At 35.7% G+C, this 25,336-nt stretch overlaps 1 protein-coding gene across 10 annotated transcripts in view; it reads left to right on the plus strand.

Annotated features, from left to right (window-relative positions):
• LOC109094532 (cAMP-specific 3',5'-cyclic phosphodiesterase 4D-like) overlaps nucleotides 1-25,336 on the plus strand; it is a 116,199-nt gene that overhangs the window by 81,931 nt on the left and 8,932 nt on the right. For 6 of the 10 annotated variants that reach the window (XM_042761939.1, XM_042761940.1, XM_042761941.1 and 3 more), the window contains 7 exons: nucleotides 15,197-15,388; nucleotides 15,606-15,642; nucleotides 15,750-15,826; nucleotides 15,966-16,015; nucleotides 19,422-19,534; nucleotides 24,615-24,708; nucleotides 24,982-25,157. In XM_042761939.1, the coding sequence (XP_042617873.1) occupies nucleotides 15,197-15,388; nucleotides 15,606-15,642; nucleotides 15,750-15,826; nucleotides 15,966-16,015; nucleotides 19,422-19,534; nucleotides 24,615-24,708; nucleotides 24,982-25,157 (739 nt within the window). Of the gene's footprint in view, nucleotides 1-3,847; nucleotides 4,179-7,650; nucleotides 7,981-15,196; nucleotides 15,389-15,605; nucleotides 15,643-15,749; nucleotides 15,827-15,965; nucleotides 16,016-17,649; nucleotides 19,035-19,421; nucleotides 19,535-22,786; nucleotides 23,747-24,614; nucleotides 24,709-24,981; nucleotides 25,158-25,336 lie in introns of those variants that run through there. The other 4 variants (XM_042761943.1, XM_042761945.1, XM_042761949.1 and 1 more) reach the window with 4 other exon arrangements.

Genomic DNA, 25,336 nt, shown 5'->3' on the forward strand with positions numbered 1-25,336 from the left:
TTCTGATTGTATTTAAGTGCATTTCAATCCAGTTTCCTTCAAAAAAAAAAAAAATGTTTTAATGGCTTTAGAGAGCCACCAAGGGGTCTGATAGCTTAGATAAGTAGTAACACACAATAAATGGGAGAATTATTAAAGTCTGTAGCACAAACAATGTGGCATGCATTAAATGCCGAAATTTCATTGTATAACAAGACATTAGGTCCAGTACACATAAAAGACTGTATTAACAGGCTAAAGCTGTTGCACTGTGTTAAATTGGCTGAAAGTAGAAAAATAATGTCTGTGGCATCTTGTCATTTGTGAGACTATGTTCTTGATGTGCGTCAGCCCCGTCTGTCTGATTAAGAGCAGAGAGTCGGGACATAAAAGCTTTTTAGAAATAGCACTGAGTTAATATAAGTATGATTGAAGCAGATCAGGCGAATTCTACGAAACATGCGTGCAGGATTTTGCACGCTTAGACACTCACACATTGACTCTGGATGGTCTTCATTAATAGATGATTGAGTTTACTGATCTCGCCAATGATTTCAGCACCTATACCTGCTTCTTGTTCACCCACCTCCTGCTCTCTCTCTCTCTCTTTCTCCCTCCTCTACCTTTCTGCTCATCCTCCAGTCCTCACTCAACCCCTTCACTCTCACTCTCAACTGCTCAGCTGTAGTTGGTCCTGTCCAGCTTTGATTAGAACTCTACGATGAGTTTGCCAGCAAACTCAGAACTTTGTTCTCTAGAAAAGATCGCCCGTTACCGTAGCGCTTGCATCAATGGCTCGCCGTATGCCATCAACAAACCTATTGACATCAAACCCCGGAGAAAATGGTAATGCTTTATATGTGTCAGAATAGTCTGCTGCTACATTTATAATTCGATTTAAGATTGGATTATAATTCAGGGACATTAGCATGTGAGATTTGATTTGTTGTCCTCGTTAAATGTTTCCTTGGGATATAGTGTGGAAAGAATTCTGGATGCTTTGTATTTCATAGTGTATTTTCTTTTAACGTAGGCTATTTAATGACTGAATACATGTTGTTGTGACAGTTGGATTACATATTATGTGAATGCAGAAGGTCATTGGTTATACTTAAGCTTATTATTAGTTTTTATTCTTCTGATGTTGCATTTAAAAGAAAATGCATGAAAACATGTATGATTTTATTTAAGCCTGTGGTTAATAATAGGATGGGATAACAACTGGTAATGAGCCATTGATTTCCTTAAAGATCCTTTAATGCTTCTCGCCACCGATAAACCTGTTTTATCTACAGCTCGGTTAGATAAATGGCAATAAATAGGTTGAATTGAGTGGGACTCGTGACCTGTGCTGTGCAAATGTCAGATATTGTGGAAACTTACATAAGAAATGTGTGTTAATTCCAAAAAGGTTCATATTAGTAGCATTACTACTAACAACTGTAATATATGTCATTGTTTTGACATTTGCGCAGTCCAGCAAGGAGCAGGTGTGTGTCAATAACTACAGTACACATTGAGAAAAATTTGAATGTGTGTGTTTGCAAATCAGAGAGAGTAAATCAGTGTGTATTGGGCCAAAGACAAATGCTCAGCAACAGAGAATCGCTATCAGATATGTTCCTTATGCTAAAGCCAATAAAGCGCACACACACACACACACACACACACACACACACACACACACACACACACACACACACACACACTACCATTGAAACACAGACTTAGAATGAACAGGTAAAGGACATGTCACATAACATGCAAAGTATAAATGTATGTAGAAAAAAAATCAAGGTGATTTTATATAACTGGATTTATTTTTCCAGTATAGTAGCACAGACCCATTCAAGTCATACTGTGTTCTGCAATCTGTTCTTCATTCAGATGGCATCAGCCACTAATGTTGAGTCTGTCTCTGTATGGGTTTATTTCATCCAAGTAATTATGAGTAGGAGGTTTAGCACATTTATCAGATTTAGAACATATTCAACACTTTTAAAATAGCGCATAGATTGTTCAGATCAGCTCCTGATGATTTATTTTTTACTAATAATTGGTTGTAGGTGAGTGGGAGTGTGATATGGAGATGAATGCACGTGGAGATGAAGCAGTACATTTCCAGTCACTTGCCATCTGGTATCAGTGCAGCACTTGGATGGATGCATGCAGACTGCATGGATGCATTTTGGATTGGAAAAAAGTTAATTAAATGCTGTAATGCTAAATATTATAAAATATAGCTAATAAATGTGTATGTTTGTGTCTGTATATAAATTCAGCAAAAAAAGTCCCCTATTCAGGATACTGTATTTTAAAGATCATTTTGTAAAATTAAAATAAGCTTTGCAGATCTGCAGGGAGGCATGAGGACTGCAGATGTGGCCAGAGCAATAAACTGCAATGTCCATAATGTAAGGTGCCTAAAAAAGTGCAGCAGGAGGGACAGCTGATCGTCCTTGTAATGGCAAACCACATGTAACCAAGTGTCCCCCCAGAAGTGTTTGAGAACTTGTAAGCGCCTTAATGAAAGAGTTGAGTAACACATTAACACCTCACAGCAAGAACTCGCAAATCTGGTGAATGAGGATGAGATGCTCTATAATACTCAAAGCAGCTGGTGGCCACACGTATAAACATTTAAAATTTTCTTCTCAGCTTACCTCAGTTGAACACCATAGATGACCTTACTGATGACACTCTAACGTATGGGTCAAAACTTTATCAAGGCTTTAAGACCAGGCAATAGGGTTCTTGAGTTTTTCTTTTCTTTTAAAGCACTAAATGGAAAGAAATGCCACCACAGAACTTTCCAAAACAGCTGTTTATCATTTATATTTGTGCATAAATGTCACATTTAATATAGCATTTAATCTAACATTTCTAAGTATTTTGTAATTTGGAAATTTGTAATTTCCTCAAGTAGTTTGAATAAGTTTGTACTTGATTGTTACTTGAAAATGACATATTTTGCCATATCACAATTGCGGTATATCGAGTTTGTACGATATATCGATATTTTCTTTATAAGCGATTCGATATAAGGCAATACCATTTATATCAATATACAGTAGTTTGGTACGAGCGCATCTGAAAATATAGCGGGGGACACGGATTGAGCTGCTGCAGAGAAAGTGCATAATCCAATTTGTTCTAAACATGTGACAAGCTTCATATTAAGGCCTTTAAAAACTGGTAAGACATAGTTTATAGTTTCGTTTCGCATATTAGTTTAAGCAGCTCTAATACATTTTAAATACATATATTTTTTTATCCAAATAAAAAGATGAAAATAAGGAGATACATGCCATATTTCGCAAATCGGCTGAAAAAAAAGGAAGATATGAATTTTTGCTGATAATCACAATTGCCTCCATATCATCCCTAGGGCCTTTTGACTAAATCATTAAAAAACCTGTATCAGAAACACTTTTTTATATATGTATTTAAATATTGATTATTAAATATTTATGGTGTTTATGGCACTGTAGCAAAGTACTTTGGTGAATTTCATAACAGCATTTTAATTTAAATGATTAATTTAATTGAATTTGAATAATTAAACATTTTAGACATTAGCTCTGTCACATTTGAATACTTTTGAGTGCAAGTAAAAACTTTAACTTGAAATATCAGTGAGTATTCAAATATGTTTTGAAATCAATTTTGTTAAATTTTTAGATGCTTGGTTTGAACATATATGAAAAGTTGTGACATGTGAAACAAGCATTTTATTGTATCTATTTTGATATTATAGGTTTTTATTGTGTCGAGAAACACTTTTTTGAACAATTATTGCATGCTTGGAGGATAAAGCTCCTGATTTTGGCTTTTCACATAGAATTGTTTTATTTTTTTAAGCTGATTACTATGATTACTGTCTAGTGACATAGTTTCATGTGCAGTTTACCAGCACAGAAGCTTGTGTTACCGACATGGCAGTTGAATGCGAGAAGGCCAGACAGGTGTTATTGGATTATGGCATGAGGTCAGAGTAGTGACGTGGAGATTTTCCTCACACAAAGCTCTCTTAGTTGGGGTCAGTCAAGCTGTCAGTTTCCTCAGGACACCATGGCTAGTGAATCTCCTGGTGGTTCTCCTCTTTCTCTCTTTCTTAGCACTTTCACTTGGAACGGCCGCCAGCTTGATATAAACTCACTGAAATGCAAGAAAAGGAAACGCTGGTTCAAGTCACGCAGGTACATAAAAACTTGCACATTAGACATATATATGGTTTGCAGTGTGCCTTTTTAATCGGTTAACAGTACGCACAAGTTACAGGCTGTATTAGTAACTGTGTAAGTGTTTTATTGCATAAATTTTTGAGTAAGAGTGCTCCGATCAGGATTTTTGGAGCCGAATTTTTTGACAAATTTTCAAAAATATATAATTATGTCACCTAGATGTTTGATCATGCAGTGCATTCTTGTTTTTACAATGGGGCAATTGTTGCAAAATAGCTTACACAAAGCACAAGCCTGATTTAATGAGCTGTATGTGAGGCGGCCTTATGCTTTGAGTGTGCATGAGTGCACCGTCTCTAGGAGAGTGTGTGAGTGCTGAATAGTTTAAACACTGGCCAGACTTAAAAAGAAATTCAAATTATAAACTTTAGTGACAATGCGACAGTGCCTCGATTGTGCAAGTGACAATTCCTGTGTCAACTGTGCAGCTTGAAGCTTGTTTATAGTGCAGACGCAATGTGGTGATTTGAAGCAGTTTGTACATTTTGAGAAGTAAAGAGAGAGAGCGCGCAGTGATTTACTCACGCTGTTTGTGAAATTACATCTCACAGAAAGTTTTCAAATTACTTTGAAAGTTATTTAATAAAGAAATATTAATTGTACCTCACCTTATTATAATTATTTTACCCAAGCCGGACAGAGATTGAGATCGGTTTATGAGATCGGACTTATATAAACAAATATAAACCAATAGTGATCAGTAACCGATCAATCAGAGCACCCCCAATTTTGAAATTTACAATTTTATTTTATTTATTATTATTATTATTATTTATTTATTTATTTATTTATTTATTTTTATTTTTTTTCCAGTGGTCATCTGATCTTAAGGATTCTTCAAGCTAAATTTCTAGTCTATATTATTGTAATTTCTCTTGGGTAAACAAGTAAACATGATAAAACCGCACTGGGATACATTATATAATTGAACTTTGGCTTAAGTTGCATAAATGACAAATGGGTCATGTTGATCATCGGGTTTAGTTGTCACATGTTTTATATGTTTGTAAAACTGTTTATTAAAATTTCAGCTGGCTGAAGCAAATAAATAATAAAAAAAAAAAAAATAAATAAATAAATAGTAGCATGCTATTTTTGTATGTTACCTTTTTTCAATTTCAATTTTTCATCTCTCTATGAAAATATTCTTTGTTGCTGATATGGCAATTAAAAATTATTTTTAAATTACCTTACTCTTTTATATTGCCAATTTGTATTTACAATGAATTGGTTATTGGGATATTTTTCATTTATATATTTTAATTTATATATAGATTGCAAATTTATATATTTATATCTTGCCATGAAAATAGTAATGGTTGTTGATTTGGCAATAAAAAGAATATTGTTTAAAAGTTGCAGAAAAGTTTTTAATACATTTTAAATTTGGAATATGTCGTTTATTCCCATTTCAAAAAATGCATTTACTCGATACAGTGTGACAACATGCCCCTACATTAGTTTAGCATGTTAAATAAACTTGATCATTTTTCCTGGTCAATAATAGTGGAAATGTTCATCAGCTTTTTGTAGTTTAGAGTAATTCATAGTATGTGTTTATATAGAAACCCAAGCCTTAGCAATATTCACCAGAGTAAAAAGTGTGGCAGCTTGGTTAATTCCACAGCACTTGAAATTACCACTTAATTGTGTTTACATTCTGTTTTTATTCCCTGTAATTGACTTTGTTCAGAGATGTTCTTGGTTTTATCTAGTAATCTGCTTTAATTTCTTATGAACATGGGGGCAATGATGGGGCAAACTTAGATCAGCTGTTGATAGCTTGTGATATTTACTTTGCTGTTTCTATACATAGTGAGACAAACACACAGTCACCATGAAAGTCTCTTTTTCAGTTTGTTGTCATTTAGAATTGACTAATTTCTCCCAAACCAATGACTTCATCATCAGACATATGTAAACTTTCACTGAAGATATAATCAAGCTTGTTGTCTAAATGTTTATTGAAACCATCCAGTGAGCTGAGCTGCAAGTGATACTCCCTGCTTCGCTGTCATTGGTTGACACATATCATGCATCACTGCACCTCTTAGGCATAGGCGGAAATCTCAGGGGTGGGGGGTACAGGACCCCTCCTATGTGAGGGTTGCCCCCCCTAAAAATATGATTAAAAATATGCTGTGTATTGTAAATAACAATGATTTATAATTTAAATAATTGTGTAAGCAAATAAAAAACATTTTGAATCTCCCCCTTCTTTGCCTCACAGTGCTTTGGTCCGACTCCAAATACCTGCTTTCCTCTTTTACATCACTACACACACACACAAGTCCGATGATAGAGAACAAAGTCAATAGTTGTGGAACTCCAGTAAGTAAGGCTGTCAAGGCTAATTTATTCAATTGAACATCGGATGAAGTGATATATTTTCTCTTTAATACAGATTTTTGCTACTCAAAACTAGCCCAAACTAACTTTGTTTTGAGGGGTTCCCCTGCTGAAATTCACATTCCAGGGGCTAAATATCACGTTATGGGGGTTGCTTCAACCCGTGGACATAAAAACAACCCGCAGCAACAGTGATAAAGTAGCCCAAATCCACAGGAAACCTCAGACTTGGCAACACTGTGACGGATAATGTCTACAACAGACATGAGCGCTATCACAGCACGACCACAACAGCATGAAGTTGTCTAATTTGGCACAGTCTCCCTGCTGCAATAATAGTAGTAAGGCTTTCCTCTGTGTTTACATATCCTTACAAGTACAATTTGAGCAGTACTATTTGTGTCCCCTTCGAATATCACTCTTGAGAAATTTTGTTTATTGTCCCCACCAATTGTTAGACGAAATTTATGCCTCTGCTCTTAGGGCTCATGGGTTAATGTGTGAACCGTTAGTCGCATGGGGAGACTAGCTGCCAAAACTACACAAGCACAGCCACATGTGTTCAGTTTTCTTTGTTGAAGAGTTTTCTAATTGAAAAGTAATACATGACATTGAGTACTAGTCTTTTTTTATATATTTTTTTACTTTTCAGTGATGTTTGACGAGCCCTCATTGTCTGTTTTGGGCATTAAATGACTCTTATATTACATGCTGGTCATTGCACAGTATGTGAAAGTGCTTTAAATAAGTCCATTGTGAATGACTCGTGTGGATGAAGCGGTTTTGAATTTCCAGGCTACACAGGTTATGCAATTTCACACCAAACTTTTAACTCTGCGTGAATTCATACTACTGGACAACTCATTCCCACCACTTTTAGGGAGTATAAACATCCGTTGGGATCACTTACCTTTCATTTTTCCCTGTTATCTGAAACCTCACGAGTTGAGGTGTTAAGTTGCCTCCTCCATTCAGTCATATCCAACATGAGGATCGCCCTACCCCCGACTACGTCATGACTACACAAGTCCAAGCAGTGAGCCCTGCAGCCAGCCAGGAAGGGAGGGAGGAAAGTACACAGGGTGGGAGTTTCAGGACAGATAGCGAGTGGGGGAGAGGCAGATTGTCTTGCATTATAGCAGTCGGTTGCTGAGTGTCAGAAACACTGTAACGCCTGTCCGGTCAGTTTGAGAGTCCCGGGACAAGAGGGGCTTCTGTCAGTCGAACAAACAGAGGCAGGGCCATCTCGACCGAGTTATGTTCATGCTTGGAGACACACGTGAGGACTGAAAACAAACACACACTGCTGGGATTTGCTGTAGCCGCTAGCCACGAAATCCACGTCCAGAATGAGCATTATCATGAAGCCCCGGTCTCGTTCCACCAGTTCACTAAAGAACACAGACGGGTAAAGGAGAACTTTTGACTAGCTCCTTCTGCCTCCCTTAACCCATTACCCCATGCTTGCCGTTTCCTTCTCCCTCATACATCAGTTGTTTGGCTTTCCATAACTCTTTTTAACATCTTGTGCAACTATCTGCTTCCTCTTAATTTTAAACCCCTTTTGTTTTTCCACTTACCTACCACAAATTGAGTTTCACTCTGCCTAAAGAATTTCTTTTATTTACATTCTCTTCCACTAGTATTCTTCCCCTGGGCTTTTCATTTAATCTCTGTCTCTCACTGACTTGTTAAAGTGTAACTATGGGATAGATTTAAACATTCTTTGATGCGTTATATTGCCTGCTTGTCAAATAAGGGTAGTTTTATGTAATCAAATTTTAATTTGTTGATTGCTTTAAGATGTTTTACATTTTAATGAAATAATTTGTATTGTTTTTATACATATAAAAATATAAGAATAACTTTTTACACTTTTCACCTGATTATTCTAATGAAATATCATAATTATATTACATATTATAATTAAATTATATTAAATATAAGTATATAAATAAGATTTTTTTTTATTTATTGATTTTAATCGTAAGAGCTGTAAATAAATTAAAATCTAATTGTTGCAGTTACCACCTATTGTAGATGCAAATAAGTTTATTAAAGATGAAAAACATGCATTCTGTATAATGAACATGATTGTGAAATTTGCTCATTTTAATCTTTATAATTGAACTGAAAATAATAGTATGTCGACCAATACTATATCCAAAATGTTTGTGCAGTCACCTTAAAAAATAGTAAAAAGGCAAAGAGGTGGACTGATATTTCCACACGAAAAGGCTGCTGCTGGATTGCAGCATATTTGCTAGCAGTGCCAGAGGGCAGATACCTCACCCTTGTTTCTCTTGTCCCATCTTGTTCTCCTTTTGTATTTGCTTATTTTAGAAGCAAGTGATGATTGTTTTTGGAGAACTGATTTTGGTACAACATTTTTGAGTCTGTATAAATGCATGATGTATAATGTGAGCAGTCATCTGTCACTGCGAACTCTGAGATATTGCATATTGATGATTCACAGATTTCACCCCCCATCATGGAATGCTCCATTTCGTTTCCATGAATAATGGCTCTCAGCTAAGCAAACACAGCCTTGCTTTAAGAATGTTTAAGTGTATGTGTGTGTGCCTGTGTGTGTATGTGTGTGCGTGTTTTTGTGACATATCAGGACACAACTTTGTATAATGACATGGGTATGACACAGGTATTACATGGAGAGGGTGACTTATGAGGACATAACCCATGTCCCCATTTTTCAAAACGCTTATAAACCATACAGAATGAGTTTTTTTGAGAAAGTAAAAATGCACAAAGTTTCCTGTAAGGTTTAGGGTTGGTGTAGGGTGATTGAATATACAGTTTGTACAGTATAAAAACCATTACGCCTATGGGATGTCCCCACTTTTCACAAAACAAACGTGTTTGACTCCAGTGTCACTTCATGCCCTTCATCTGTGTGTGTGTGTGTGTGTGTGTGTGTGTGTGTGTGTGTGTGTGTGAAAAAGATTAAGAAGTCAGGATGGAGGAAATCTCACTGACATCTTATTGATGTCATTAGGACGATGTGTGTGTCAGTATGTGTTTCCTTCACCTCATATATTGACCCCATTGTCTGCGGTTCCTGTTTGTTTTGCTTCATTGCACTGCATGACAGTGACTCACTGCATTGTCATAACACAACAGTCATTAAGTGACAGTTGCCACCTCATATCCTTTCATTAATACTATTGTTATTTGGGTTACTCTAATAAAATATTACCATCATTTGAATTAAAATACTGTGCGGTTATATTAGACATGCAAATCAAACCAGTGAAATTGGCTTATCATTAGTGATCTCAATAGACGTTTCTAATTTCCATTTTGTGGTTGAATATAAGAGAGGTCTTACATCTTCCAGCTCATGGAGTGTGTTTAAATCTGTGTATATTTGTGTCTGTATAAAAGAGAGGATTTGTTATGTCTTGTATGGCACCTAATCTGTTGGAATAGATGGCCCATTTTCTCTCCTGTCATTCAAGCTTTGACATCATTGCCACATTATAGCACTTTGTTAGACAAACACATCAAGAGTCTTCCAATTACAAAGGCTTTTACATGGCAAAGTGCAATATAGCATGTGTGTTTCTGTTGTCAGCAGCAGTCAGTATATATCTCTCATTTTCTGTTAATTTCATTCTGTACATAAAGATTTAGGTTATTAATGGAGGTGACAACTACTTTTTACAAGCAAACTAGCTCAAATAATTGAGGTACACTGTAAAAAAAAATCAGAAATTGGGAGAACTTCAAACTTGAGGCAACTGATTCAGGATTTTTGAGTTTGCTTATGGGAAAATTGTATCAGCTTAATTAAAGTTGGTCTGTGCTTTCATCGAACATATGTTCAAAGAACTCAAAATTAAAACTGTTTTTACTTGTAGATCCACATTCAATCCACTTGCATTTTAGACTAATGTGAGTATTGATATAATAGTGATGTAGAACTTTCTTAATTTGTTTAAATTAAATTGAAACTGTGTCGGTTTGTTGAGAAAACTTAAAAGGCTATAAAGAGTTACTTCTATATACCAAAGCAAGTTTTTATATGTGCTATAATAGGAAAAAAAACTCACCGAATGGAACACTAATCACCCTAGAGACGACTTGAGAACATCAGAGACATTATTATCCAATATTATCAAATACTCTACAAAATATAATCAAAAACATTACATAGACATCTATTATTTCTGAATAACACATATTCATGTTACCAAAATTCATGATTTCACCAAAAATACAAATTATTATTGTGCAAGCATTCAAGTATTGTATTGGACCCTCACCATCAAACTTGACATTGTACAGTGAGTATAGAAAGGAATCACCCCACTTTAAAATAATTGCATTGTGTTGGTTAGCAGGCTGAAAAGACGGACACAGTTATTGTTTTATCCAGCTGTATTAACTCAGTGCAACTTATAACATCCAAGTGAAAGATAAAACACCAACATGTCAGGAAAAAAAAAACTGAATTACAGAAAACGTATCTCCCACTTGTGTCAGTATTTTGATGAACTACCTTTCACTTAAATTACAGCCTTTAGTCTGTTGGGATATGTCTCTGTATCTAGACTTTGCAGTATATACCCACTCTTCTTTGCAGAACTGCTCAAGTTCAGTTAAATTTGATGGTGAGCGTTTGTAGACTGCAGTCTTCACATCATTCCACAGATTTTCAATGGGGTTTAAGCCTGGACTCTGACTAGGCTATGCAAGGATATTCACCTTTTTCTCCTTTAACCACTGTGTGCTTAGTTTTGCTGTTTCACTTTTCGAATATCTCAGGATCAGACTACATATTTCCTGTACTTTTTTGTTCCTCTCTTATGCTCTAATGGACCACATGCTATTAAATGTAGCTTGGGTGGGCAGGCAGTCACTTAACAGTTCATTATCCATCAACTTTTACCATTAGGGATAATTTATTAGTTTTGGAATCACAAATATGTACTTAAGTTTAGTTTCTGTTTTTCCCAGTTAGGTTTATTTTTTATTTCATTTTACAGAAATGTTTTGCATCTGGTTTACATTTCACAAGACATTCGTGAGCAAGTCGTTTCTGTTGTCATTTTCTTTTCTTTTTTTATAACTATTAGTGCTCAAAGTATAATTTAAGTTCCTTTGAGAACTCTGTGAACTCTGAGAGAACTTTAGCAACTCACGAAGAACCAAAATTCATACACCCCTTTAACTATAAAACATACAGTGACCCCAAAAGGTCAAACCTAGTCTAATATGCAAACTAATTATGTTAGAGATTTTCTCAGAATTAGCTTTAACCTCTAACTTTTCTGTGCTATTTTTATTATTTATTTTTAACAAACTTGGCTAATTTTGGGTGATATATGAAGTCACTTCCCACATGTGCAGAGAAGTGTAACCACAGATGTAGTTCAGCACATGAACTATGGACATGCTCCATTCAAATACTTTTTAGGTCCTCTGTAGATGTTTTATGATAAAAGTTAAACGGTGTACAGCAAGAACTCTAGAAGTTCAGACAAGTTTAGAAGTAATTTCCACTTACGTGCTTTGATAATATCTGTGGTGTCCGGAGAGATTCCACCCAGCCCACTCCATTATGCTTTAAAATAACTGGAAGTGATTATGATTATCTAGAAATGACTGTTTAATGAATCATGTGTGTTACGTCATAGAGCGCTGTTTGACATCCAAAGAGCTTAGAGTTTCTGTCCAATTCCAGCAAAAAGGTAATTAGTGATTAAACTCAGACTTCTACAAACCTCTCAGGTAACTGTGGTTACCATTACAACTTGGTGTTTTTTGAAACATTTTTTCATTTATGAGTGCAACAGAAATATTTCTCATAAGATTAATGAGGTAGATGAAGATTTTATCTGACAATGATTTAAAGCTGCTTGAAGTGTGTTGTGTGTTACTTTATATAAACAGTTTCTTTGGTTTTCATTGTTCCACGGTTTTCTGTGTTTGTGTAATGTGTGAAGTAATTATGACGTGTTTGTATATCAGGAACAAAAACACTTCAAGGTAATTACTCAAAAGTACAAACAGCGCTGTGTTTTTGGACCTACAGTATAAGATGTGTTGGTGTGTGTGCACTTGTGTGTAGTTTAAGCAGGCAGTGATCTTTGTACAGGGAACAGATGGAGACCTTCACATACTGCTTATTTGATAGAGGAAAATCAGGGGAGTGAAATTAGAGCACTAGCAAAGTGAAGACGAGGAGGAAGGAGAGAGGATGGGAGTGGTGTATTTTCCTTTCTGTAACTGAAGAAACACTAGACAAAGCAAACTGCTCACAACACTGCTGTTTTTTGATGGGCTGGTCATATCCTGAAGGAGTCTTATTGTGAGGAATCAGGATTTAAAAATGTTGTATGTCAGATTTTGCCATCAGACAGCAATATTCAAAAAAATAACTAAAAGATATAAAAGAATAATAACTGAATATATACCACTTGTCAAAAGTTTGTGGTCGATTTATTTTTTTGTTAAAGTCATCAAAAGTGACAGTAAAGACATTACAAAAGATTTCTATTTCAAATAAATACTGTTCTTTTGAACTTTCTATTCATCAAAGAATCTAGCAAAAAATAACATAATTTTCAAATAAATATTTAGCAGCACAACTGTTTTCAATATTGATAATAAGAAATGTTTCTTGAGCAGCAAATCAGCACATTAGAATGATTTCTGAAGTGTGACACCGCAGACGAAAATAACATTTTAAAATATATTTTCAAACGGAAAACATTTAATTTAAATGTTAGTATATTTCACAATATTACTGTTTTTACAACCTTGGTGAGGGTAAGAGAATATTTTCAAAAATTAAAAAAAACTTTTAACCTGTAGTATACACGAAAACAAAAAAGGTTTTGAGACATGGGACAAAATTATAAAACTAAAACTACAAAACTAAATAAAATTTATGTAAAAGGAATTATTTTGGATGAATTTTTTTCACATGTTAAGATATATGGATTTATCTTTTGGTGCAAAAATATAAGAATTACAATATAAATATTATTTATTTATTATTATTTTTGTTTTAAATATAGTAGGTTTTATGTTTTTTTATATATTTTAATATGTAAAATATTTTGTGGTCTGAGTTTTAGGGCGAGTGAGTGATAATATCAATTTTAAAAAATAAAGATTATGTAAATATACATTTCAATTTATGTTATAAAGGTTCTAGTGATTTGTGATTAATTTCAAAAAGTGAAAATGTTTCTGTAAAAATCACTGGACATGTCTTGTCCCATCTCTCTAGAATCATGAAGGCATTTTGACATATTTATGGTTATTATAGGAGCCCATATTTCTCTTTGTAGCATAAGCATCAATGCTTTTGTGTGGGTTACAATAAAAGGAGAACCATCTCATTCATAATGCATGTCTAGAGTTACGAGTGTGAGACGGTGAGCCAGTGCATTCCTGTGATATGACCCAAGAGAGATGAGGGCAGCATTTCAGCAGGCCACTCACCGCCAGCTCTAGTTTTAACTGTGAATAAGTCAGTTCTCAGTGAAACACAAAAATAAAGTGTTGGGTTGAAAAAGTACAGGACACAAACTCCAAATTTTGTTTTCCCTTCACTCTGTAGTGCTTTGATTGCACTGAACACAGACAATAGAAAGGTCGTATGCGTGAGTTTTGTTGTTGCTGACATTTGTTCTCAGTCGAAACAAAACTCAATCCCCTGTTTTACGTGGGTCATGAATCATTGGCCCTGTATGTGTGAGACAGTATAGTCTGCTGAAGTCACCAAGGTGCAGGCTGACCCACTAATACGGATTTATCCATCCACACCACGTTACTCATCTCAGATGTGAGCCTACATAGAGGTGATGATGGTGGCTAAGCGAGAATAAGACGTCACCGTTCACGTCAGGAAAATACCCAGGGCAGAGCAATTATATTAATGCTCCCCGGAGATTATGGGTCAGCATGTTGTAAGCACAGTTGGGTGGATCTAAGGACTAGGGAGATGGAGGTTATGGACAGCGCTCCCGCTGGGCTGGGGAAGCCCTCTAAATCGGGAATTTGCTGGAAGAATTATTTTATGTGTTGTGGTTAATTTTTAATGTATTAATTTTTGTTTTATTATTTTGCTGTTGTTGCACTACAATATTACAACAACCTAAATCAATATGTATTTAAATAAAACGTCACATTACCTTGGAGCAAATTTGTTTTTTGCTTTGTTTTTATTGGTTTGTTTTATTTTTATTTTTTTGTTCTATGTTTATTTGATAAATGTTTGCTATTTTGTTTTTGTGTGTTGATTTTTTGTTTTGTGTTTGTTGGTTTTTGTTTTATGTTTCTCTTTTTGTTTCTTTTTTGTTTTATGTCCGGACAGTTTTATTGACAGTTTTTTGAGATTTATTTCATAATTTCCATAAAATTGTTTAAAAGTATCCTAATGTACATATCCTTTATATGCTCATAGAAGAAAATAGCAAATTTTTGTCTGAAAAAATGGCAAATCGCAACTGTTGCTTAGGTAAAATTGGTCAACAAATGCCCATATTATCGGAAATTGTCAACTCTGTCAACCTGAGTAATATGCTACTTTACTTCCTCCAATTTTCTCATTTAACATCAACGCTAACTGGCCCGTTGTTTTGTCTCCCCAGCTTTGATGTGGACAATGGCACCTCATCGGGACGTAGTCCGCTGGATCCCATGGCCAGCCCGGGGTCAGGGCTCATCCTCCAGGCCAACTTTGTGCACAGCCAGAGGAGAGAGTCCTTCCTGTACCGCTCTGACAGTGACTATGACCTCTCACCAAAGTCTATGTCCAGAAACTCCTCCATCGCCAGTGACATGTGAGCAAATGTCTCTTTTAAGTGCAGAACCGGTTTAGTGGCATTTAGATTTTTTTATTAATGTGCATGTTTTATTCATAAATGGGAGAGACAAAGGCATAGCTTACAAGTAGATTAAAGTGCAATTGTCAAAACATTTTTATAAATTGTATATAATATGTGAAAATGATTTGAACGTTTGTGCGGTTGTACTTAGTATTTTGTCCTTTTTTTGCAGACATGGTGATGACATGATTGTTACCCCTTTTGCACAGGTATTGCAATATTAAATGTCTAAAAGTTTAAAAGCAGATGGTTTGACAACATGACAAAAAAATATAAAACACGTTTTATAAAACAATTTTTTGATGTCTTTTCCCAGGTTCTGGCGAGTTTAAGGACTGTCCGCAATAATTTTGCTGCTTTAACAAATGTACAACAGGAAAGGCCCAATAACAAGTAAGTGCTTTCAGTTTAAAATTTTCAAATGTACACATTTTTATCATGACACTTGAATTTGTATGAGAATCTGTGTTACTGTTGTTTTCATCATACACATTAACGCATTCTTTGTTTCTTTTTTCTTTTTTTCAACCAGGAGATCCCCCATGTGTAACCCACCTCCCATCACAAAGACCTCCCACACAGGTGTCGTATCTTTACTTTCTATATTTTAAATATTGCCATGCCAATTTAACATCAGTGTTATTTTAGTATTATTTATACTGTATATTAATACAGTATTTGTTAACATTTTGAATTAATTTTTTTATATTTTCAGTTTTCGTTTTTCATATATATGCTTTTGTAATTTTTTATGTTTTTAAATTACTTTTTAAATATATTTCTATATAGCTTTAATTCGTTTTTATTCAAGTTTTAGTGTTAGTAATTTAATACTTAAAATAAAACAGTTAGTTGCCGAGGCACCACTTCTATTTTCATTCAAATTTTTCATGTTTAAGTTTTTCATGTAATATTTTATTTCATTTTATTTCAATTATCAAAAGCAAATTTTACTGTTTTTTGTGCAACAGATTTTTCAGATATATGATATACTGTAAAGAGCATTTTTCCTGAGCTTTTCGGTTTGTATTGTGTTAGGATAAGGGTTGTTTTAATTTGTGGAGAACTGTTAGGCACTGTCTGATATGACGGATCATGTTATCTTTGTGTGGCACCTTCAGTTTTGTCTATACCAGCATGAGGGCAACCTTCAGTTCGCATATCACAGTGTGCATGTCATGTACTCTAAAGCTGATAAGAAAAATTAAATAATACATCGTAATAACCTCTATGCACAAATTAAATCCTTAAAGATACTTTTTACACAATAAATCATTTGTTCATGCTTTATAGAGCATCCTGGAATGTGAGAGTCACTTTGCCATAATCATGAGGCACTGCTCCTTGCATGGATTAGCCTCTGTTTCTGGTCTATTAATAAGTTTTGCAAAGAAAAGCTTGTTTTGAGATGCAGGTGTTTGACCTAGAACTGTAGCACAGAGCGCTTGCTGGATGTTTAGAATGAGCAGAATGTTCAGCTGCAGAGATAAAAAGCACCAGTGTTATAGATTTATAATATTGATTTGTATTAGAGGCAGTGAGCAGATGGACACATTATACAATTTAACTCCCCATGCTGAGTTTAGATGTCATGTGACCATTAAAAGTGTCATAAGACCCTAATGGGTGTTGAGTGTAGATTGCCTGGATGTCCATATACCACAATGTAGAATAGAATGATAACGCCTGTGGCTAAAGATACAGTATGACATGGTCACCAGAAGGATAACATCCCTGAAAGGGGTGATCTGTAAACTATCACCATTCTGGTATTTAGCAAGACACTTCATGTTGTTCAGGGTATCTCTCTAATATATGTTTTGGATGTTGCTGTGGATAAAAGTGCCACTTAAATGACTAATTAGTGGGGGATTGCTATGGCATGATTCCTAAAATCATGCAGCTTGTTAAGAAGTGGGATCAGACTTGTGCAGACAATAAAACAATTGATTAATAGACTTGCATTAAAGCAGGGATCCGAGCCATATTTACAGACCAGAATACCATAGGGAAATGTTTTTAAGTATTTATATACCGCCTTTTGTCCAAGTGTCTTTTTTTATTTTTGGACTTTTTTTCCCTTGAATTTTTCTACAGATGACCTATTGTGGCCGTTTGAAAACCCCTGCTGCAGAAAATGCATATGAACATAAAAAAATAAATAAAAAAAAAACACCCTGGAACTAAAAAAAACACTCCAAACATTGTAGAATTTAGTGACATGCTAAAAAAAAACTCTATAAACACTGTTCACTAAAAAAAAAAACAGTTGCATTTTATACAATTTCTACAAATTCTGCTCACAATTGGAGAATAAAGATCTGATTGAACATGATTAGAAAAGACAATTTTATCTTTTATCTGTCCCTTTTTAAGGTATTTTTTGGTGGTTTCTAGTGTATCTGAACAAATCCTCAAATGTTTTGATTAGGATTTCCTTGCTGACAGGGTAGTAAGAGCCTGTGACCCAGATTGGAGGAATCCAGTCCAGCTTTTCGCCACAGCTCTCCTGTCTTTGGAGCCAGTGCCCTCTCATGGGCTGGTGTATGATGTCGCGCTAAGCACGAGAAGAATGTCATTGACGTCAGTGCAGCCTCTTTCAGAGAAAGTGGCACCCCAGCCCTGTGCACTTCACCACACATGCAGAAAGAGAGAGAGACACACACAGACAGGCGATGAATAAGATAATGTGTGCTTTGTTAAAGGAGTGTACATGTGGCACATGCATTCTGTCTTACTTTGTTTTTATAGTTGCTTCCAGTAAGCAACATGTCTAGCATAGCTGCACTGACGTGTGTTTTGTAAGTCTTTTGTGTTTTTATTTCGCTTATTTTTATGCCCTCATATGGTCATCCTAACCTTTTCGAAAATGCACATGAAGTAGACATTTGCAAATTTCCATGAAATCATCAAATTTTGAACATCATTAATGGTCCCATCTCAGCAAAGTTGAAATGCTGACCACAATTTCAGCATTAAACTATTTGCAATCAGAAATCATAAAGCATCCTCTCCAAGAACAAGAACACACTGGACACCTCTAGCCTTTCTCAGAGTGTCAGCTGTGAAGGACCTGACCGCCTCAGTCTCTGAATCCTGTAAAGTTCATGTCAGGTTTTAGCTGAAGTCCTCTCTCTCCTGCATGCAGCGGCACTGGCAGGCTTTAGGCTTCTGTTTCAAGAGGAAGCTCGGCTCACGTTCAGCTAGCGACGCTCCACGGCTGCCCCGTGCTTATGCAGGGCATCCACTGCTCTGAGAACAGAGGGCAGGCAGATGCGAGCACCTTTGTTCTCTTTTGCGGCAGCTCAGCTTAAGGATTAGATTGGAAACAGGGACAAGACACTCATCTGTTGGTGTCAGCCCTCCGTATGCTTTGCGTTTGTGCTCGTATGAGTGTATGAGCGAGTATTTGTGTGTTATTGTTATGACACTATGCCTGTATGCTTTGTTTTGGGTTGGATTGCATGTTTCTAAGGGCCACAGCACGCTACTCTGCTTCTTGGATGTAGACCGGCATCTGTCGTGCAGTGATGGGCCTGCCCACAGCAATGACATTCTCCCTGTCCCGAGATGAGAGGTTTCACTCCAGGCTCCTTGACATGTAGGACTATAGATTCTTCAGTCGAGTGTTGTACGACTGACTGTCGTTTTGTTTGTGAGCGGTGTGAGTGTTGGTTTGTGTGCCCTCTTTGTATGTTTTCTTAAGGGATATAGTGTTCCCCTCTTCTCACAAGATCTGACTCCTGATCCTGGTCGTTACAGTACCTGATTTGGATTACGGTGTTTTTGGAAACCTTGTTTTGTGGCCCAATTTGGGGCCCTATCATTCACTGTGGAGGGCTTCAGCACAGCATGAAGAATCACCCATGCGTTCTGTCGGGATATCCCAACATGGTGGTCTACAGCAGTTTGGGCCCTCTGCTGGGATCCTCAGCTAGACCCCTAAAGCATCTGAGATCTGACTCCTTGCCTCCTTCTCTTCCTCCAGAGGAGGCCTACCAGAAACTGGCCACAGAGACCCTGGAGGAGCTGGACTGGTGCCTCGACCAGCTTGAGACCCTACAAACCAGACATTCGGTCAGCGAGATGGCATCCAACAAGGTAAGAAGATCTAGGTGTCTTATGGTCTTTTTTTTTTGTTGTTGTTTAGGATTCCCTGGGACAGTTCTACAAGTTGATGAAGTGCAATTATTGTATCTCAGGTTTTCAATGTCCACTCAAAATCACAATTAGGGCACATATTGTGGAGTTTATTTTATTTTTTTATTTTATTTTATTTTATTTGTACACTGTTTTATGTTATTTTGCAGGTATGCACAATATATGTTATAGTGCTTCAAGATCAAATTACCATTTTAATACATTTATGCTATCACAAATGTTTTTTGTTGTTTGTTGAATTCTGGTAGACCTGATCATATTGTGACTGTAGCCTTGGCAGCCTTGTCTACTGGTCAACACAAGCATGAGATGATTAGCTTTATAAAACGGCAGTCAGCTCATATAGTAAACAACTAAAATGTTTAGTTGTTCTGAAAAATAAGCAGAGTGTCACTCTGTTGTCATGCTTTGGTGTCTTTTAAGCAGTGCACTGTTTGCAATAACAGCAGCAGAATCATCATCCAGGCTGCACTGAGCATGCTCACAGTTTCCAGCAAGGCCCTAGTACACATACAGCATGCTAATCAGCCTGTAGTGTGTATCCTGTCTAGTCCACTTGGCCAAAACACCTCTTAATAAACGAAGATTTGAGATGCTTCTAATATTTCTTAGACAACCAGTCTAAAGGTCTGACAGAGGTGACCAGACATAAGTAACAGAAGCGTCAAATACTCACATTTTCATACGTCTCACTGGACAGAACACAGCCCCCCCTTTTCTTCCTCAATACCCAGTATCCATGGAAACGCACAAGGCCTGTCAGTTTGCTTTGTTGCTTTAGCTCAATAGCAATAGTGGCGTATCCCATATACAACTGCCTCACAGTCGCCACGCATGTGTTATATCCTACTGAACTGTTATAAGTATGACTGTTTTCGTGTTGTCAGAACAGAAATAGCTCATCTTTTCTGAAAAACATTTTTTAGTTGTGTAGAGATGTCCAGCTGCCTTTGTTTTTATGATTTATTAGTAGTCAGTGTTCATATTAGCCTGGGTGAATACGTAAATACATCTTCCTTTTCAATTACAGAAAAACATAAAATCTATTTCACCATAAGAATTCAATTTAGACCTGTTTATAACTAAATGTAATTATTAGCTATATGGATTACTCTGTAAGAGAGAATTTCAAGCAGAACTCTCAACAATAATGACTTTTATTATATTTTGCATACATTAATAATAAAAAGTTATATTACAATTATAATAAAATATTATTTTATAATAAAGTATATAAGTATATATAAGTAGTATTACTTATATTTATTTTTTATATATTGTTTATATATATATATATATATATATATATATATATATATATATATATATATATATATATATATACTGTATATATGTGAATCGCCAAACAGGAAATAATTATTTAAAATCTGAATATATAAATGAAAATTTTGAATATTTAGAAGTAAATCTGAATATAATAATGTAAATCAGAATATATAGTTATAAGTCTGAATATATAGAACTAAATCAGAATATATATTTATAAATCTGACTAAATGTAAATCTGAATATATAGTTATAAGTCTGAATATATAGATACAAATTGTAATATAAAAATGTAAATCATTAATAGAAGTAAATAGTTTTAAGTCCGAATATATAAATGTAAATTGTGAATATGTACTTATAACTCTGAAATGTGACCTCGGACCTTAGTGTCTTAAGTTGCTGGGGTATATTTGTAGCAATATCCAAAAATACATTGTATGGGTTAAAATTATAGATTTTTATTTTATGACAAAAATCATTAGGAGATTAAGGAAAGATCATGTTCCATGAAGATATTTTGTAAATGTCCTACTGTAAACGTCAAAACTTAATTTTTGATTAGTAATATGCATTGCTAAGGACTTCATTTGGACAACTTTAAAGGCAATTTTCTTAATATTTTTTTGCACCCTCAGATTCCAGATATTCAAATAGTTGTATCTCGACCAAATATTGGCCTATCCTATCAAACCATACTGTACATCAATGGAAACTTATTTGACTGGTTTTGTGGTCCAGGGTCACACAAATGAATACATGAAAGTTACAATATATAGATATGTCTGAATATACAGATAAAAAACTGAAAATACAAAAACAAATCATGAATATATTTTTATAAATTAATCTGAATATATAGTTAAAAGTCTGAATAAATAGAATTAAATCCGAAAATATAGTTTGAAAGTTTGAATATATAAATGTAAATTGTTAATATATAGTTATTATTGTGCCTATATAATTGTAAATGTAAATTTATAAATCTTTAGTATATTGGGGCAGTTGTGGCCTAATGATTAGAAAGTCGGACCTGTAACCTGAAGGTTGCAGGTTCAAGTCTCAGGTCCGGCAGGAATTGTCAGTGGGGGGAGTGAATAACCAGCGCTCTCTTCCAGTGTCACTTTAGGAAAAGGTAAAGTTTACAGAATATACTATTTGATCTGCTTTTAGTAATATTTATTTTTGTATTGTTGATTTTTTTGCTCATTTGATTTGCATCTGAGAAATGCACTTTTTCAAAGCTGTATGCATGTTGCAGATATTGGAGAAATCTGAAAAGTCAACAACTTGATGCATCAATGTAAATCATCAAAGACAGCTCAGTGGCTTTGTTGTTGTTGTTTAGTCTGCTGAAATAGAATATGTGCAGTTTATATTAGAATAAGAATTATTTTAACCTCAACACTGTTATTTTGAGTGTTGCTTTTGATCTACAAGGCATATTATTAGATTAGAGGGATGGATTCAGGAACAAATCATTATTTAGGCCACTGTCCCAGAAAACACATTTTCAAGGAATCACAGCTACAAATTGTGTGATATCTTTCCATTTTTTGCTGGAAGACATGTTTTAACACCCTCTAGATGTTCCAACAATAGAAACACAGTCACTTCTGTCCGCACAGACCCGCAACAGCCTATTACCATCGGCTCATCTGCTCCAGTAAAGCTGCAAATTACTCGGCATCCCACTAGTGGTACACAGGGACCAGAAGTGTGAAATAATCCCTGACCATGTTCTGTCAGCTCCACTGCCTCAGCTCTTTATTTGCTGCCATGCAGTACGTACTTTTGCCACCAGTTCAGCGTAAAGACACTGGTTCTGGTACAATACCTCAGTGACGTTCTTCTAAAAATGTACAAGGCCTACGGCCTTTTTTCCCAGCATACGTTTTACTTTATTCAAGCGCTCATTAACAATTTACCAGGACAAATCTAGCACGGCGTCAACGGTTTATTTTGTTCTTGTTCATCTGACATATGTTCTCCATTGACTCCCCTCTGTGGATTTATGTGAATGAACTTCACTGAATATTTTATGAGTCTGGTTGACACAATGTCCACTTCCAAACATCACGTCATGTCATGAAGATTACCTCACCCCTCCACACATACACACGCATCTGTCCGCACACACATGCGCATAGTCAAACATGACGTGAACACGCATGATTTCAAACCACACATAATGACTGTGTGCCCTTTTGGGGAGCTATCTGTGGTTTTAAAGAGCTCTCGTACAAAGAAACACATCCTCCATCTGAGCTGCAGACATCCAGAGGGTGAAGTGGGAGGGGTCCTGAGGAGGGATACACTCCCAGAAGATTTACATGCGAGCTCAGCTCGGCCAATCAGCTGCAGCGATGAGCTCATTCTAATCTGGAGGAGCTACCTGATTGGCAGAGCTGCAGTCAGAGACTCTCACCTGAATGATTGGGTGAAAAACAGCCTTATTTGGAAGCTGTTAACTGGGCATATTTTCCTTCCAAGGCACAGGCATTTTTCATTTGGTTTGAGTGCGCAGCTCACGGATAGATGCTATTAGACAAAGCATTGGTTTCTTCGTGCCCTCCTCTGTCTTAGGTGGAATCTTGCCAGGTTTCTTAACAATGGAGTCAGCCATCGCAAGGAATGCCCTGGAATTTCTGGGCTTTTCAGATGGCGTTTAGCATAAAATCACAATGTTAGTACGGGTGGACAAAAAAAATAAAATAAATGGAGCTTTGAGATCGTCTCACTGAGCAGTTTGTGTTTGTCTTCCCTATCAGCCAGTGTTTTCTAATCTCATCTGCTATCTGGACTTACTCATTCAAAATGCCTGAGGCAAATTATTTGCTGTCAGTTTCTTGGGGATACATTAAGGTAAGCTAATCAATGATGAAATATTGTATTCTTATATTGGAATGTGGTTGGATGGGATGCTATTGTTTATTACTGGTGTTAAGCATGCGGTTACACAAAGAACACAGGTTGCATAAAAACATGATAATCGACAGATATTTAAGACCGATATGACATTTTTGTATTTTTATATAATATATATTTAAAATGCATATTTCAACATAATTACAGTACATAAAAGACCTATGCCTTTATAGTCATTTTTTTCTTTTTGTCTAGGATCTATCACTGTCTAAACCCAAACTACTATATAAAGCACCATCACATCATGTGCTGTCACTTGGCTGTTTTAGTTATTTGTTTGCACACATTAGTGAGTTTATTTTGGAGCGTGCAGCAGTTTTCATCTCCATTTTGTGTCTGCAAATCTTGTTAGAAATAGGGAAAAAGATACTTTATGTTGTGGCGTCTATCTGGTGTGACCCAGTAGGTCATTTTGACCTGACATTCTTAACAGTCTGAGAGGATTCATATGTTTTGGGTTGTTTGGAGGACTCAGCCTTGAAACCATGGTGAATCTGCCGATAGCGACTCAGCTGACAAGGCAAAATCCATCAAATGATTAAAAAAAAGGTAAAATGGTATCTGCAGCAGTGAATAAAAGTGGGGGTGTTTGAACAATAGCGCAAACATATCACACAACACCACACAAGATATTTTTTTTATTTTTATTTGTTTATATTTATTTACCCCCCCCCCCCCCCCCCCAGTTTTTCCACACAGATGTTCCTTTATGGTGGATACTCAAAAACAAGCCATATTTTCCCCCTACACAAAACAGGTCTAAATGCCAAAATAATAATCATTTTCATTGTTTATCTCTCAACAGTTCAAGAGGATGTTGAACAGAGAATTAACTCACCTCTCAGAGATGAGCCGATCTGGTAACCAGGTGTCTGAGTTCATCTCAAGTACATTCTTAGGTGAGTGTCCCCCAAGAACTATAATAAAAATTAAATATGGATGTTTACATAAATTCAGTGTAGAATAACACCATAATGTTATGTGGCAACATGCGTTGCATTTTTAAAAGAAAAAAAAGGAGTCAAGAGGAAAAGCATTGTGACTGGAGGAGAGCAGCTATGTGAAATTTTTGGGGTAACTCAGAGGACAGGGACAACTGAAGTGCTGATTATGATTTTACCCATGAGTGCCAGATTTCTCGAACCTTCTCTAAGCATTTTCTGTTTCTGTAGACAAGCAACACGAGGTGGAAATGCCATCGCCCCAGTCCCAGAAAGACAAGGAGAAGAAGAAAAGGCCGATGTCTCAGATTAGTGGTGTAAAAAAGCTAACGCACAGTTCCAGCCTTACCAACTCTAACATCTCTCGGTTTGGGGTTAAAACTGAAACAGAAGATGAGCTGGCCAAGGTAATCTTAATATATATATATAATAAAATAATAATGAATAATTCATTTTATAAAATAATAAAGCCTTAAATATTTTTTTTTAAAAATACAATGCCGTTCAAATGTTCAGTGTTAATACGATTTTTGTGGTTTGTATTAACGATTTTTAGCAAGGATGGTAAATAGATAAAAAGTGACTG

This window comes from Cyprinus carpio, chromosome A8 (genome assembly GCF_018340385.1).
Source record: "Cyprinus carpio isolate SPL01 chromosome A8, ASM1834038v1, whole genome shotgun sequence".
Lineage (NCBI taxonomy): Eukaryota > Metazoa > Chordata > Actinopteri > Cypriniformes > Cyprinidae > Cyprinus > Cyprinus carpio.